Source organism: Ursus americanus, chromosome 12 (assembly GCF_024610735.1).
Source record: "Ursus americanus isolate L20-20 chromosome 12, mUrsAme1.1.p, whole genome shotgun sequence".
NCBI lineage: Eukaryota > Metazoa > Chordata > Mammalia > Carnivora > Ursidae > Ursus > Ursus americanus.
The window spans coordinates 11,997,657-12,015,029 of NC_142138.1; the positions used below are offsets into that span (position 1 = coordinate 11,997,657).

Consider the following 17,373-nt stretch of genomic DNA (forward strand, 5'->3'; position numbering starts at 1 on the left):
GGTGTCTTCAAGTTTCATCCATATTGTAGCCTGTTTTTAAGGCTGAATAATATTCCATTGTTGAGACTTTTTTTTTCCTTTGTTTAAATCACAGCTTACAGTACAAGGACTTTCTCTTCTACTAACTATTTGAGAGTAAGATGCCAACTGATGCCCCATTGCCCCTGAATACTTCAGTGTCAGTTTCCTACAAACGAGGATATTTTCCTTCATAATCCCAACCAACCATCAAAATTAGGAAATTAGCTTTGATACATTAGTACCGTCGAATTCTCAGACACCCTGTATCAGCCGTCCCCGTGCAAGGATACCCTTCTCACCTATATGCGCTCTGACACCTCATCTTGGACCGCCATCCTACCAGGTAGCCCTTATCACCTGGCTTCGGCTGGCCAGCTCCCAGCCAGGCTGCCCTCCACTGGCCGGGCTCTGATACCGTCACTCCCTGCCAGCCCTCCTGTATAGACAGCTTCCTCACCCTGCGTGGGCTTTGACACCTGCACAGGACCATCCTGTATGGACATCCTTCTCATCCTCCTCGGGCTCTTCCCCTGCTTTGGGCCACCATAGATGGCTTGCTTCCCCAACATCTCAGGGGTCTAGGACTGTATTGCTAGGGAAGTGAAGGCTCACAGGCCTGCGCTTGAATCTTGGCTCCTCTGTTTGCTAGTTGGGTGTCACTGGTGAATTATTTCCCTTCTCGGAGCCTTCGTTCTATCTTTGGAAAATGGAGCCCATAATAACTTTTTTAGTATTATGGGCAAGGACCGAGTGCTTTATATTCCACAGCTCTAAAGAGAAGTCATTCAACTAATAACAGTTGCCATCTCTTTAGCTTTTCCCTAGGCTTGGCCTCAACATGTCTAGTGCTGCTGAGGCCCTGTATTTGTATCTGATTCCTGCTCCTCTGTTATTCTGCAGGTCTACTTTGAGGATGAAGACGGGACAGAACTCTACCAGGTGGCTCCCAAGAGCACCCTGCTGCAGGTGCTGCAGCACCCCAGGTGAGCCACCGTCATGAGGCTGAGTAGGCCAGGGGAGGTGCTCAGGCGCCAGCCTAGGGATCCAGCCAGGGTCTCATTCCACTGCTGCTGGACTGCCTTGTACTCCCCTCCCTTCTGCCCTGGACACAAAACTGTGAGACGGCAACCATGGATCCTGGCCCAGGTCATTGGCCAAACAGGCTTCAGTGTGACTCAACCCGTTGCTCTGCAGCCAGGACGCCCTCAGACTGGGAGACGTGAATAGGGCTGCTCTGAGCAGGGACAAGCTGCCTGGCTGTTGTACTTGAAAACAGCAGAGTCGGCACTCGTGTTCCTTGTTGTGCCTGTGGCCCCTGCTACCGTTATATGGAAAGAACACTGGTTTGTGAAGTCTGACGCCATCATTTACTGGCTGTGTGACTGTAAGCCCACACTGCCTCCCTAGGGAGGTTTCTCATCTTTAGGATAGGAGTACTAATTATTGCCTACATTTTTCTCAGGTATTTAAGAGCCAGCGAGAGAGGAGGAGTCAAAGTGCTTTTGTAAACTGTAAAGGGCAGTCTTGTTGTAAGAGTGAATCTTTGTTAGGAGCTGTGCAGCCAGCTGGATTTGGCTTTTGTGTCTTTGTTCAACTTTGGGGTGTTCCTGGACCGTAAAGGAATCCCCTCAGTGGATTTGTAAGTAGACTCTTAGACTATTTTTCCCTAAGCTTTGAGCAAAGCAAATGCTCTTGCGTTTAGGCTAAAGGAGCCCGATGTGTTGGGCATAAGGGTTGGGTAGGCATGGTAGGAGAGAGGCTGGAGAGCTGGGCTAGGGCCATTCGTGAAAGCCTTGAATGCCCTGCTCAGCAGCGTACTTTATCTTGATAGTGGAGCCACAGCGTATGTGTAGGTAAAATTTACAAAGTTGTGTACAGATTTTGTATGTACTAGTTGATGGTGAGGCATGAGGTAAGGGGTGGATTGGAGAGAGATTTCAGAGGCAGATTGGATGGGAATTGGTGATGTGACTGACTTGGTAGGGGGCCAGCTGGTCTTGATGCTTCTGCTTTGGCTTGTTAGGCAGGAGGTGAAGATTTCTTCAGATATGATTGATGACTTCTCTTAGCAGGATTTTTTTCTGGCACTCTATCTCCCTTCTGGTTTATAGACAAATTTTTTAGCTATTCATTTTTTCCATTATTAGCAAATTATTACCACAATTCTTTAAAGTCCTGAGGTCCACTCTCCCCATCACCAAAAAATGGGGGAGAAATCTATACAGAAAGCAGATCTGTGGAGAAAAGCCAATTTCATGCTTCTCAGAAAATGTAAATGCTGTTGGAACTGTTCACTTTTTAAATGACTGGCATAGGTAAGAGGCTATCCAGGATAGGATTCTGGCAACTTCAGACCTTGAACTGGGTGGAGCTAAGATACAGACCGCTCTGTCCAGATCCAAGCACATTGAATAATGCTAACAGTCCTCAATCTGGGAGGCCAAGGTCTCGCCCACCTCTCCAACCTGCTCCACTCCACTTGCCTTATGCCCCAACACCAGCAAATGCTCTGGTGACCTGCACCTCCTCGCTTTTGCTCCCCCGTGCCTCATCACTACCCACATCTAAATTAAAGTCCAAACGGACAAGGCACCTTCCAGGAAGCTTTTCTTGATTCCCCTTTCCTATAGAGGGAATCGTGCCCTTTGGGCTAATGCTGTACCTCACAAATGCTTCTGCGATTGTTTTGCTGTCATTAATTATTTATCTCCCGCCCCTCAGGACTTGAAAGCAGGATGATGGTTTTTGTTTGTTTAGCACAGGGCCCAAGTTACCCTGGGCGTGCACTGTTGAATGAATGAATGAATGAATGAATGCGTGCGTGCGTGCATGTTCTTATAGTTTGATTCCGTGTTTAGTCACAGGCATACATGATGCTAGCGGATTGGCCCAAATGTTCTGGCTAGGCTGAAGCAGGGAGAGGGTCATCCTAATTTGCCAGATATGTAAACAGCCAAACAAATAAATATGCTAAACTTGCATTTTAATGTTGACATCCAAAGGTTCACCTTGAATGTGGTTGGGAAGGTGCACGGATGATTAGGATCGCAATTCAGTTAACCCCTTCTGTTGTGTTCACTGCAGGTACTTCGTAAAAGCCCTGACACCAGCATTTTTGGTCTGTGTAGGATCCTCTACGTTTTGTAGGAATTATCTCCAGGGAAGAAAGGTGCACCAGGTGAAGTAACCAAGCCAGGCGGAGCCAGGCCCCCTGGATCTCTTCCCTCACTCGCCTCTGCCTGGAGTCCAGCACACTTGAATCAGCGGAGCCTTACACTTTATTTCTGCCACCCTGGGGACGGTCCTTCCGTGCGTCGTGGTCAGGGGAGAGCTGCTGACTTCCCTGAACTACATTCTCTGTGGTCAAACTGCCAAGCTCCAGCTGGTCTCCACTCTCTTCTGTTGATAAAAAACTCAGCACCTTGGTCAGGACATCCTTGGACTCACTGTGAGCTGTTTCATCACCAGCTCTGTCCCTCAAGGGACCATCTTGCAGTTACCACAGCAACTGACCTGAGGAGGTCCTGGCCTGTGGGCACAGACTCAGGATCCAGTGCCATGGTTCTGGCTGGACCTTTGTGGTGTTCGAGGCCTCAGAGAAGCCACCCCTCAAACCACACATATACACAAAGCACACAAATAATTTTAAGGCATTCAGGCTGAGGGACTCCAACCCCCAGGTGTCTCACGAGCAGAGAGGCTTGCTCTGTGGGCATGCTGTAGGTCCTTGGAGTGAGATGAGGTCAGGAAAGCTGGCTCCTGTTTCTGCACCCTGAAGACCTACAAACCAGGGTCCTGCAAATCCCCTAAAAAGTTTACCAGTTTTCCTGCTCTGTGCAGTAGGGGAAACTGATGGACTTGGATGGTAGACTCTTGAGTTCCTCTCCAGGTTTCACATTTTAGGATTTTGTGCCTTTTAAACATGTTTTGGCAGTTGAGTCATTGTCATAGGTTGTATTTTTGTGTTCAGCTTTTGCTCCCTCCTTCCTAGAGGATAGGCTATATCCTTAGCTGTAGCCACGGGACTGCTTGCAGTGCCCGCCCCATCCCCCGGGGGGAGGCAAAGGGATGCGGGTAGACACGTCCAGACAGGAGGTTGGAGAGCATCGCATGGGGAGTTCATGCTCTTTTCCTTCTGCCATGAGAACACATTTCCCGGCTAGCGGCTGTTCCCTCAGCCTGGGTGCCCGCATGGTGAGACGTGGAGCAGAGCTGACGGAGCTGGCCTGCAGCCGTTCACTGTACCATGAATGAGAAATAAATGTCTGTTGTAGTTGTAAGCAGCGAGATTTGGGGGTGCTTTGTTACTGTAGCAAAGCTAACTAACGCGTCATTAAACTGAAACCAGCTGTTGTCCTTAAGGTGCACTGATCTGAGGTTTTGTGCCGTGCGCTTCACTGTCTCTGAAGGGCAGTTTGCTGTGCACTATTGACAAAGAACCACGCAGCTTTCCTTCCAGGGGCGGGTCCCTGCATGTGGCTTGTGGCCGGAAAGCTGAAGTCCCGCCACCACCCTCCCCTGGCTTAGGCCATACAGAGACCATTCGCTCTCCCCAGCTAGACGCACTGCTTGGCTCTCTTTGTAAGAACTCGGCACTCTGTGTACGAGGCCAAACAGTTGGCCAGCAGCAACCCTGGCGGCCAGTGCAGGGTTCCATGGCGCAGCAGCCTCATGTCCTGGGGTGGAGCAGGTCCCGGTGCCACCTCACTCATCTGTGAATGATGCTTACCTGCCTCTTTCCTGGACAGCCCTGAAAAACCAAGTTCTGGAACCTTCATCCCCACCACCCAGTCCTTTCTTTAGGCTCCTGGCAGTCCTGGTTATCAGCCAGCTTCAGGCCCTGCCTCTCTATCCGGCTCGGGTGGGCAGAAACAAAGGGGAGGAAAGTGACAGCGTGGCTGACTGCAGACCACAGCTGGGACCCTGGCAGCCGCTGACTTGCTGTGCCTGTGAGGACGGACTGCTCTGAGCCTCTAAAATGAGTCACCGCACCCACCTCCTAGGCTTGTCCGTGGCACCTCTGTGCAGATCCCCAGCATCAGACCATTAGTTCTCTACAGGGGTGACTTGCACCCCAGAGGACACCTGCCAATGTCTAGAGGCATTTTTTGGTTGTCACGACTTGGTGGGATGCTACTGGCATCTATGGGGAGAGGCCAGGGGTGCTGCTAAGCACCCTAGCTGCACAGGACTGTCCCACAACAGCATCGTCTGGCAGACTGGCAGTGCTGAGTTTGAGGAACACTGCACAAAAACTTCCAGAAGGCAAGCTCTCAATGGACAGAGGCCAGGTGGGGATTTGTCTTAGTGCCCAGGCCTGACACACGGTGAGTGTAACACCCAGGGAGCTGTGTGGGGGCTGATGACTGGATGGATGAATGAAGGAAGGAAGGAACCAATGAATGAAAAAAATAAACCACAGTCCTGTTCCAAGGACCCATCTGCACACACACAAGCATCAGCAAGGTCATTCCCGGGCTCAAGCCCATGTGCCTGCCTTGTATCCCGTCCAGGAAGGCTTCTGGCCTCCCTGGCCATGGGCCCTGCCTTCTCTGACCTCTGCCTCTGGTCTCCAGAGGAGTGGGTAGAGCGCCAACTTAGGAGCCGGCCATGGAGGCTGGGACTAGAGCTTGGCTGGGGTTAAGAGCGGGGGTCCCACTGGCCTGGAAGTAACTGGCCGTCCCCCAGGCCCCTGGCTGCAGGCAGCTGAGTCCCATGGGGCATGGGGCCTGGCCCTCGCCCACTGCCTCCCGAGCCGCCTGCCCCTACCTGGGACACCAGCAGAACCGAGTCAGAGCTCCCTCAAAGACCCAACCATCCGCTGCCTCATTTTACAGATGAAGAAACTGAGGCTCGGGGAAGGAGGGGCAAGGCCAAGCCATCAGCATTCTCCACAACCCTGATGTGAGGCAGAGCCTTTCGCACAAACTGGGGGCACCTCCTCCCCACAGGACTGGTGTGTAGCCTTCCCAGGGTCAGGGGTCAGGGACACAGGCGGGACCACCCGACTTCTGTGTGGTTAACTCTGTGGATTTGGGGTGGCAGCTGGAGACCTGGGGGGGGGACAAGGCCCCTTTAAGCCACCCCTGAAACCCTGCTGGCAGGTACACGAGGGCAGGCAGGGAATGGAGAGAAATTACGGTGGCTGTCAACACGGAGTTCTGGCGCTGTACAAACCACGTACCGGAGTCCTTCCCTTCATCATGACAGCCCCGCACTCAGGCCTATGATCCTAACTTTATTTTTTTTATAAATCTTTTTTTTTTAAGATTTTATTTATTTGACAGACAGCTAGCAAGAGAGGGAACACAAGCAGGGGGAGTGGGAGAGGAAGAAGCAGGCTCCCAGCAGAGGAGCCTGATGTGGGGCTCGATCCCAGGACCCTGGGATCATGCTCTGAGCCGAAGGCAGACGCTTAACGACGGAGCCACCCAGGCGCCCCTATGATCCTAATTTTATAAAGGAGATGGGGCCACGCGGTCTCACCACTAGTTGAGTGTCAGCCAGGATTTGAACCCAAGCAGCTCCCTCCAGAGCCCACCTGCCTGCTATTCTGTGTTCCTTTTATTCCATTTGCTTTACAAACATTTAACCTAACTGGCACCAATCACGGGCAGGGCCTCAAGGCCCAAGTGCATCAGGCAGCCTCTGCCCTCAAGGTCATGCTGTTGAGATATCAGAAATCGCACTCTGACTGGAAACTGCTCCAAGGAGAAGAAATAAAGCCACAACAAGCAGGTCCTCACCCCTGCTCGGAGCCCTCAGCGGCTCCCCGTTCCCTTATCAACACTCTTGGTGTGGCACTCAAGGCGCTTCAGGGTCCTGCCCTAACCACCCGGCGGCTTCCTCTCCCCAGTCTCCTTAGCCCAGCCATCCTGGACACGGCTCAGCTATGGAGGAGCCAGACTGCCTGCCTTCCAATTCCAGCCCCGCACTCATTAGCTGATGGCCTCAGGCTCTGTGCCTCAGGCTCCTCGTGTGCAACTCAAACAGCACAGTAGCACCCACCTCATGCAGGTGCTGTGAGGACTGCATGAATTAATCTCTGTGATGTCCATGGAACAGCCTGCCTCAAACTAAGTGCTCAATCTATGACACTTATTTTATTCTCCAGTCATGCCATGCTCTTAGCTTTGGACCTTTGCACATTCTGTTCCCTCTGCCTGGAGCATTCTTACTCTCACTTGCACCCTTGCTTCCACCCCCAACTCTTCCTCCCTTTCCTGTTCCACATTAGTCTTTAATCAGGCCTGGCTGCCTCCTCCAGGAAGCCTTCCTGGCCCCCTCTCTCACATGTCCCATGGCACTTGTACCATCACCACACTCGCCATGCTGCATTTTAATTGTCTGCTTACTGGATGGTTCCTCCCACTTCTTTGTAAACTGAGTCAGGGACCCTGAACTGTGCACTCATACTGCCAGCACCTAGCACAGCACCCGCTCAACACATAGCAGGTGCACAACAAACAGTTACTAACTGCTGGCCCAGAGGAAAGGGTGACGAATTCTAAACAGATTACGGGTGGAAGCCACCACACGTGACGGACATGGGCCATGAAGTTGGGAGAGGGACCGGGGAAGGGTGGTGAATGTGGGCTGGAAGGACCCCCAAGCAAAGGCGAGGGTCATATTCCAGGGGCGTGCACAAGTGGCCTGGCTCACTAGCAACAGCTGCCATCTACTGAGCACGCGGCCGCGCCAGACAGCATCCAGGGTGCTTCCTGCGGACCGGCTCGCTCACTTGGCCTGACACCGCGAGCTGGCAAGTAGTTTACGGTGTCATTTCACTGACAAGGAAGGCGGTACAGAGGCTAAGTAACTTGCCCAAAGTTAGCTAGCTAGTGAAAAGGAGAGCCAGGATTTGAATTCATGCCTCCTCTAAGCCCTTCAGCAGGTATCTGTAACAAGACCGGGCCTCTGCCTTTGAAGAGTCGGCATGAGACCCAGGGGCCCTTGGCCGTTCACGCCAGTGTTGTGGTAACGTCTTGGCATTCAGTGTCATGCAGTGTCCCCAGACTGTCTGCCTGGGCAGAAGAGTCTAGTCTGCAGAGCCAGACAGCCAGAGCCCACAGCTAACTCCCCATGGCACTCGACACCCTGCCGGTGGGGCTCCCATCAGCCCACAAGCTGTCTGGGTGAGGCTGGCTGACAAGTTCTTCCCTCAGTCACCATTAACCTTGGTGCTTCCTCCTCACTCTCCTAGCCCTGCACAGTTTCATTTAGCCAAGAGCAGTTAGGCTCTAACTATGGAAGTTCCTTAGCAGCCTTCAGAGTGGCTGGCTTAGTAGGATTGGAGATCATCCCTGCACCAAAGTGGTATCTCAACAGGGGGACCCTAAAGATGCCACCCCATTCCGCTGGCCCACGTGCAACCCCCCCCCCCCGAACACTATATGCAAAGGGCTAACTGGCCTAGTATAAGGGCAGCTGCCACGCTCCCTGCTGTGAGCCAGGCACTGGTGTCCCTGTTTCACCGAGGATGCGCAGGAAGCAAGAGGAAGCATCTCGCACAAGGTCATACAGCCATCAAGTGGCCTAGGCAGTCTGACTCCGCAGTGTCTAGTGCGGGCTGCTATGATGGAAGTCATTCTTTTAAATTAAGTGCAGCATCTTGAGTTTTTTTTCAAGTATATTCTAAGTTTGCAATAACATCATAAAAAGTTCCCCATTCTCCACATTATAGAACTTTTCCTAACTCTAAAACAAAACCTTACATGCCCTTGGATGCACAGTAATCCGTTCTAAAAAGCATTCTGTCATCTTGGCGTAGAAATGGACGGTGGGAACTCTGTGGGGTTCCCTGGCACTCACGTAGTTAAGTAAACGACAATTTCAACAGATTTCTGCAAAATGCCTTTATTGACAGCCCAGCAGGTGTTTCTTCCATTAAAACACAGAATATTAATGGAGCCCTTGATTTACATTCTCGGCTTGAGTTACACAATGGTTTTGTTATGCACCAGCTTTTGTCCCCAAAGTATTAATTCTGCTAAATATTTCCCGGCCAGTTGCTTCCAGATCTCCCCAAGGAATGAGCAATGATAATACATCCTATGCCTGCTATTTTGCCAGCATCCCCATTTCATCAATTTATGGCAAGAGGTAACTGGCAAATTCGGACAGAAGAGAGTAAGGTAGACAGTCTGAATATCTGTCTTTCCTCCAAGGAGACGGAGCCATTCCGCCGGCGTTACTTCCTTCTTGCCCATGGCACGCCCCAGGAAGGTTACAAAGCATCGCATCAAGAAAACTCGATCCGGGTCCTGAGCTACGTTACCAGCAGATCCTGAGCTCCACGGTGGCATCTCCTGCCGTCTGGTGTGCAGGAAGTGTTTCCTGACAGCACAGGGTTAAGCATCTCACGTACAAGTGAGCTGAGGCAACCCCCGGGGAGGTGCACTGCCATGAGCGCATCTTACGGATGAAGAAGCAGAGACGCATAAAGGGCAAGTAATTTGGCTAAGGCCACGTCCCTGGTACGTGGTGGATCTAGGATTGTGTCTCTTCCAGGTTCTGGTCTTTCCACCATAATGTACTGCCCCTGGCCTCCGAGAAGACACACTGGCTTAGTAATCAGGACACCCGGGTTCCCATTCGGCTTGCCCTCGGGCCAGTCACTGTACGCCCTTGGGAAATAAAGGACAGTACCTGTTCCACACTTACGAGGCGTTTGTAGTTCAGAGGCCGATCCGGCCAGACCTCTTGACGCAACAAGAGCGACCGGAGCTAGCCTGATTTCGGGGCACAGCTCTTGGCCTGCAGTCAGGTGTTCTGCCAGTCAGATGGTGTGCGGCGGGTTAATTCCCACTCCAGGCCTGCTTCCCATCTGTGAAATACGAGGGGTGGACAGGCGGGCCCCAAGTCCTCCTGTTCTAAACTTCCAGGATTCTGTATTGTTCTCAAATTATTTTGTAACTTGAACATTTATGAAGAGTTTAAAGTTAATTGGCTCTCTGTTCCTGAAACCTGGTTTTAGAAAGTGCTTACGTTAGGCTAGCCTTCCAACTTCCATAAACCAGCTTATGCAGCACAAATTTAAAACTAAAACAAGGGGAGTAGGAGGTACAGGCTTCCAATAATAGACGACTAGGACACAGGGATGAAAGGTACGGCGCAGGGGATAGAGCCGGTGGTACTGTATAGTGCACGGTGACAGACGGAGGCTACACTTGTGGGGAGCACCGCGTAAAGGACAGGGTCCCTGGATCACTACGTGGTTCACCTGAGACGAATGTCACCCTGTGTGTCAACTATCCTTCAGTAAGAATTTTTAAAAATAGTATAACACCAATTTGCACAATTCTAAGTGCTCCTCTGAGGCTAATTTGATTAGCTACACACAAATAACTCAGTTTTATTTACGGAGATCACTTTTGTCTAGGCAGTGGCCACGCAGCTGTCACGGGGATGGCGTAGGTGTTGGGCAGTACTGGGATTCCAGTGCTGATACTTAATAGCTGGGCGTCCTCGAGTAAGTTGCGGACGGAGCCTCAGGTCCCTCACCCGTAAAAGAAGAACGGCACCCACCTCGCACAGTTTAAGGTATGAAAATGATATAAAAGTGCCTCACGGCACCGTGGTATGTGGCAGGCCCCCCACAAATAAAGGAGCAGACCATTAAAAGCAGAGAGCCCACAGCAGTCTGATAACGTACAGAGCAAATTACTCAAAGAAACGCTCAGCTACGAAGCGGCTCAGGGACGGCCACTGCCCAGAAGGACGCTGCAACCGGTAGAATCATCTACGGAGCTTTAAAATGCATGATGCCCAGGCCACACCCCAGACCCTAACCGGGACTGGGTGGGACCAAAGTGCAGCCAAGGGGAAGGTCCCCTCATTTACAATCCAGCCTCTCTAGGTTTGCTCTCAGAATGCACATCTCCTGACCCGAACGCTGGGCCCAGAGCGCCAGCGGTAGGCCTGGGGGCCGTCAGGGCCTGGCATGTGCATTAACTAGGAAACCGATGGCCTGTGCTTGGGCGTGGATTACTCGAGCAGTAACAGCGGCGGCAGTAACACGCTGCTGGGAAGCTGTGTGGCAGGTGGGAGAACTGGCCAAGACAAGAAGTGCAGTACGCTGGGGCGGCTCAGGTCTGATCCTAGTTTCCCACATGATTCAGGCAGAGACCTCGATATGTGCCCCTGGCGTGGCCCTAGGACCCAGCTCTGCTCCCAGGACAAGCTCACCGTGACACCTGAAGCCTGCTATCCCTCACCTCTGGGGGAAGAAATGGTTTCAAACATATTCCCAGCCACCAAAGATAGGGTTTTTTTGTTTTTGAGTGGACTGCAGAAATAGTAGAAAAAGAAAGGACAGAAGGGTCTCAGGTAGGAAGCCGCCGCACAGTTAGAAGGGCAGGCGTGACCACCGCACGCTAACAGGCGAGGCTCGTCCTGGCAGTCTGACTTTATTCAATCGCTAGAACACGACCTCTGCGCTAAGCCGCCTCAGTAGAGCCAGGTCTCTGGAGGTGGTTTTTTGGGCCATTAGCTAATTCTATCAACTTTCTCTGTAGCTTAGACTATGGAGGATCAGAGGAACCAGATCTGCTTGTCCCAAACCTCTTGTGGAACCTGCCGGTGACAGCTGTAAGGACTTTACAGATCTAGTTCCATTTTCTCATGTCACAGATGGGGAACCTGAGGCCCCGGCAGGAGAAAGGACATGTCCAAGTGGAGGAGGGCTGGTGGGCCTGCTCTCCAGAGCAAATGCAGCAAGAGGCCAGGGGTCAGACTGCCAGAGCTGGGAGGGCCTTGGCCACCAGCCACTCCCACCCTCCACATAGGAAACTCGGCAGAGAGGAAGGAAGTGACTCACCCAAGGGCCAAGAGAAGCAGATCCTTCTTGCCCCTCTGCCTCCTCACAGAAGCCTCCACACTGGAATAGAAGAGGAATGGTATGTGGCAGCAAGGTCAGCCCAGAGAATGGAATCACGGACTTTAAATACAAACAGTCTAAACAAAGGACTGGATAAAAGTCACTTTCCCTAACACGCTCCCCCTTCCATGAGCTGCCTTGTTTCTGGAGAGACCGGCCCTGGAAGGGAGTGTAGGAAAAGGCAGCACTAGAATGAACACCAAGGCTGCAGGATGGGGTGGGGATGGCTCGGGGGCTTTCAGACAACCCGCACTTGGCTCAGAAATTCCGTGACTCCCTCTCTGGTGAGGAAGACCACCTCACCGGTGTTCTGGCTCCAAACTTCAAAATGTGCGGGGTCCTCCAGGGCCCTCTTGCCCGCAATGATCACAAAGGGGTAGCCAAACTTGTTGGCGTCTTTCAGTCTGTTTCCAATGGTCAGATGGGTCCTGTCATCGAGCAGGACCTCCCCGCGGAGCTGCGGCACCGCCTCCGTGATGAGGTCGTACAGGTGGCCCATGAGCTCGGCGGCCGCCTCCTCCTTACTGCCCTTCTTCGGGGGGATGAGGCACACCTGGTAAGGCGCCAGGAGGCCCGGCCAGCGAATGCAGTCCTCCGTGGACAGCACTTCTACGGCGGCGGCCAGTATCCGCGTCACGCCCAGGCCGTAGCAGCCCATCTCGGCCAGGCACGGCTTGCCCTGGGCGTTGGTGAACTGGGCATTGAAAATGGAGGAGTACTTGGTGCCCAGGTAAAACGTGTGCCCCACCTCGATGCCCCTGGCTTTGGTCAGTGGGCCCCAGCAGGCCGGGCAGTCGGTCTGCGACGAGTGCAGCGTCTCCGTGTTGGCCGAGAAGCCGCAGCTGGGACAGACGGCAAAGCGGTCCTCCCCGATGTCGGCCGGCAGCTGGAACTCGTGAGACGCAGTGCCCCCGATGCTGCCCACGTCTGCCTGGACCCTGACACACCGCAGCCCCAGCCTGCGGAACAGACTGCTGTAGGCCTCGCACACCAGGCCGTAGGTGTGCCGGGCGGCCTCTGGGGAGGAGTCGAAGGTGTACATGTCCTTCATGTAAAACTCCCGGCCGCGGAGAAGACCGAAGCGGGGCCTGGGCTCGTCCCGAAACTTCCTTGTCACCTGGTACAGCAGGAGCGGGAGCTGCTTGTAGGACACTCTCTTCTGGGAGGCGACCAGGGCCGTGACGGCTTCCTCGTGAGTGGGTCCTAAGCAGTATTCCTTGCCGTGTCTGTCTCTAAGTCTCAGCAGCTCCTTGCCCATCAGGTCCCACCGGTTGGTGGCTCGCCAGAGCTCCGCTGGGCTGAGGCTGGGCATGTTGACCTTCTGCCCCCCGATGGCCTGCATCTCCTGGTCTATCACCCGCTCGAGCTTCTCCATGGCACGCACGGTGTAAGGCAGGAGGTGGTAACAGCCGGGGCTTGCCGGGTGGATCAGGCCCACCTGCAGCATGAGCCGCTGGCTCTTACAGGTCAGGTCGCCAGATCTGTCCTCGAGAGAGAGCACTTGGTCTCCCCGAAGATTCTGGGGCTGGAACACACGGGACAGCACCAAGCGCTTCCCTCTCTCAGGGTCACAGTGGTAAAACCTATGAGGACCGTACCCAGAGAGCTGGTGGCTGCAGGTGGCCAGGACGGGCAGAGCTCTGCATCTTGACAGCAGCCCTTCCATGACACCCGGTCCAGAGAAGCACTTGTGCCTGGAGAGAACGGAGCCATGCAGAGATAAGCGTTAACTGTGTTCTGACACTGCGACGTAGCCAGCTCAGTCTGGTCTCCGAGACACTTCTAAGACAGCCACCGATTTTGCAGATGCAAACCCTTCCATTTCTAATTTTCTAGCAGATTCAAGTCCTACCTCTCGTTTTAAAAAAAATCAGTATTTTTTTCCATTTATAAAAATATAACAGCATACTGTAGAGAGACACCACTGCACTGCATGGGATCACACAGGCTCTGGAATCAGACAGCCTGGATTCCCAGTGTGCTTCTTGCTGACTGCACTCTGTGTAGCTCGGGACGCCGTCCTGTCCTCTAGGATGCCTTCCTTGTCCCAGGCCCACACCCAGAAGGACAGCTTCTCCCACAGCAGCCCCTACTGGTCACTGATCACCCTCAGAGTGACTGTCTTCCCCCCACGCACGCTCTGTGTGGCCACGGACCATATCTAACTTACTTACCACTCAGCACGGAGCAGAGCTTTACGAGACACTGTCTACTCAATGAGCACATGTGTTTCTCTATGATTTTACAAAACATTCACATTCCTGATGGCAGTATAACATTCCATTAAGCATATCGGAAATGACTCTCCTACTACAGAGAGTTGTCATTTTCTCTGTTATATACAATCTACAACAGAAGGCTTTTCTTTCTTTGTGGTACATTTGGGAGAGATTCTCAGGAATGGAATTACTGAGTCAACACATATGAACTCTTTTAAGGTTCCTGATTTATACTGCCAAGTTCAGTGAGCACCTCTACCTTTCAGTACCCCCATGAAGCAGAGCTGCCCCGCAGTCTGCTGACTATGAGTTGCTGCCTCCTCTCACCTCTGGAGCCTGAAACCCCTGGGCGGGCCCCTCCAGCTGGTCCCCTGCCACCTTAGGCAGTCTCACCCATTTCCCCCGTACACAGTACAAATATTACCATCTCCTACACGGCCTGTGGCCTGAGACAGGTTGGGACGCACTACCACAGAGCCCTAATGTGATGAGTGGAAAAGTGTGGGCCCCGGAGTGCACGTGGTCCACATCTGGCTCCCTCCCTTACTTCAGGTCCCACCTCAGGCCAGTGGCGAGAAACTCCTTCACCCTTGACTCCTCCTAGAGCAGACAAGTCTGTCTCTGACCTTCCTTTACAGTCCACCCCCTCCTTTCTGGCTCTTACTGCCTCTATCCTGGGTTAGCCCCTCAAAAATGCTCAGTCCATTACAGTAGCCCAGTGGCTGTGAAATTTAAGTGGTATCAGAATCACCTGGACGGCGTGCTGAAACATTGATTGTGGGGCCTCAGCCCCAGAGTCTCTGATTCAGTAGGCCTGGGGAGTGGGCAGAGAAACTGTAGTTCTAGCAAGTTTCCAGGTGATGCTGATACTACTGGTCGAGGCACCACACTGCGAAAAGCACTATAAACTCCACGTGGGCACCGTGTCTGTCTTATTCCAAGTCGCACCTGTAGCATCCCGCACGGTGCCTGCACACAGTGGACACTCAATAAATGTCCATCGGTGACTGAACTGAATGACTTTTGAACCCTGTCTATCCCGTCTCCAGATTATAGCTAAAGAGACAGTTGATCCAATCACTCCCCTGCTTATAACCCATTAATGGCTCCCCATCATAATTTTCTTGGGATGGTACTTCCATAAGAAGTCTCTTCATATTTTGATCCTAACATAACTCTTTCAGCTGTTTATCCTACCACTCCCCTAACATGCCCCAAACTGCTCATCCTTCTAGGAAGAGGCCAGCTGCACCCCAGCAACTGCAACATTCAAGGCTCCTTATTGCAAGAAGCTTCTCCAGCCCCTCCAAGCAGAGATAATCACTTCCCTCTCTGGGCCCTCACTGCACACACCTCTTTTTTGTTTGCTGTTCTGGAATAATTTTCAAAAATATCTCTGAGGAACTGCTGTGTGCCAGGCACTGGGAGTTAGCAATGCTTCATGTCCTATTTCTCCATTAAACGAGGAGTTCAAGATGTTTTCTACATTGTTAAATTTCAGGGCCTAGCACAATGCCTAGTATTTAGGCCATTATTAATAATGTTTGCTGATCAAATATATTAGTGAATGAAAAGCGAAGTGAAGGGGTGCAATGTGACAATTATCTGGATAGTTTAAGAGACCTGAGCCCTCTGCCCTCACCCCCAATGTGTCCCTGTCCTCAGACCCCTCAGCTTACACAGACGGTAGAATAATTACTATTATCTCAAATTTTCAAGGTTATCTACAGACAATACCTCGAAAGCGGTACAGGAATTAACGTGTCCCACACCTCCAACTATGGCAAAGAGCCTCTGAATCTTTCAGTCATTCAACAAATATTTAAAGAGCAGCTACTCAGGCCCTTGGGGCACAGGCCTCTTTTAAGTTAACTCACAACGGCCCTGCAATCCAATCAGGAAAGCGGTGCCTACGGCGCTTCCAACAGCGCCACAGTGTTTGCTGTCATCAAGACGGGTAAACTCTGGGATGTGCGGTCACCGGACCAGCCACACTGCAGATGAGCACAGGTGCACACCCGGAAGGCTAGGTCTTCGCCTCCAATTTCCACGGTTTCCGTCTCGGACCGTGCTGCAAAAACCAGCAATGAACTCCAGACCTAGTTCTACGAACCGGCTGGGCCTTCACTGGCTGCGCGACCCTGGTCAAGGGACTTCAGTCTCCGGGCCTCAGTTTCCCCATACGTAAAATGGGAAGGTTCGCCGGGCCACCAGGCGCTCCCAGAGGGTCTCTCCAGGGCTGGCACTTCCAGGAACACCGAGACACTCACAAGACCCGACGTCCACAAGGCAGGAAGGTCGGCCCTCATGTTACAACAGACGAAACACATTATCCGAGAGTTCAGGTGACTGCGACCCCGCCCCAAACCACGGAGGGAAGCACGTGGTAGCACAGCCACCAAGGTCCTAGGTCTCCGCACCTAGAACCGACACCGAGCCCGAGCCTTCTCTTCCCCCCGCCGCCCGCGCCCAATCCTTGCTGTCACCCACGCTCACCAACTGAAGCGCCAGTCAACGCCGCCCGCGCGCCCGCCACGCCGGCCCAATGCGCCTGCGCCAGGGGTGTGCCCACCCCCTCCCAACTCCGCCTCCTGCCTTTCTCGCCAATCACAAGGCCGCTCTCACGGGGACAGGCCCCTCCCACCCCACTCTAGACGCCTGTGAGAGGTTTTCCGGAAGTTTGGCTAAGGAGAAAGAGCCCGGCTATACTGCACGACCACAGATTGGCTTGGACAGCGAAGAGTAAATTACCGTTCCGGAAGTACCCTCTAGGATTTAGAGAAGTGTAATTCTATGGTAAAGCCCGGGGTTCCCTCCCACTGCCCGGGACCTTCCTACTCTCGGAATGGAAAGGCTGGAGGTAGTGTAACCAAGGCAACAGTAGGCCTTTCCGTTCGGAATCTACCCTAGGTTTTTACAGGCTTTCAGTTTAAATACATTTAAAAATTTTAAACAGAAAACAATACCTTCATTACAAAGCCCAGGACGGTTTTTAAGGTTTTCATTTCCAAGACATTTTTTCGAGCAGCTACCATGTACCGACCACTTGGAGAAACTGGGAATAGTGAACAAAACAAAATTGCCTGAATTCAAGGTAGCTTGCATTCTAGTGAAAAGAGTCAGTAAATCAACAGAGTGAAATTTGGGAGGGGAGCAGGAACTCAGTAACCAAAGTAAGTAGTTTTTTATGCAATTAAAATATTAATGTAAAAAAATCCATGGTGAACAAAATACCAAAGTTTTAAATAAAGACAG

General features: G+C 52.4%; 2 protein-coding genes across 5 annotated transcripts in view; one reads left to right on the forward strand and one right to left on the reverse strand.

Moving 5' to 3' along the window:
* The window catches only part of TTC4 (tetratricopeptide repeat domain 4), a 25,482-nt gene extending 21,100 nt beyond the window's left edge, over positions 1-4,382 (forward strand). The window contains exons 9-10 of the mRNA XM_045802252.2: positions 922-1,004; positions 3,106-4,382. Coding sequence (XP_045658208.2) covers positions 922-1,004; positions 3,106-3,208 — 186 coding nt within the window. The 3' untranslated portion in view covers positions 3,209-4,382. The remainder of the gene's footprint in view (positions 1-921; positions 1,005-3,105) is intronic.
* Positions 1-16,668, reverse strand: part of PARS2 (prolyl-tRNA synthetase 2, mitochondrial) — an 18,073-nt gene extending 1,405 nt beyond the window's left edge. The window contains exons 1-3 of one of the 4 annotated variants that reach the window (XM_087865910.1): positions 16,615-16,668; positions 12,203-13,593; positions 11,840-11,899 (exon numbers count right to left, since the gene is read on the reverse strand). In XM_087865910.1, the coding sequence (XP_087722036.1) occupies positions 11,883-11,899; positions 12,203-13,565 (1,380 nt within the window). In that variant the 5' untranslated portion in view covers positions 13,566-13,593; positions 16,615-16,668 and the 3' untranslated portion in view covers positions 11,840-11,882. Of the gene's footprint in view, positions 1-8,484; positions 13,594-16,614 lie in introns of those variants that run through there. The other 3 variants (XM_087865909.1, XR_015726244.1, XM_045802251.2) reach the window with 3 other exon arrangements.
* Between the last annotated feature and the right edge of the window lie 705 nt (positions 16,669-17,373).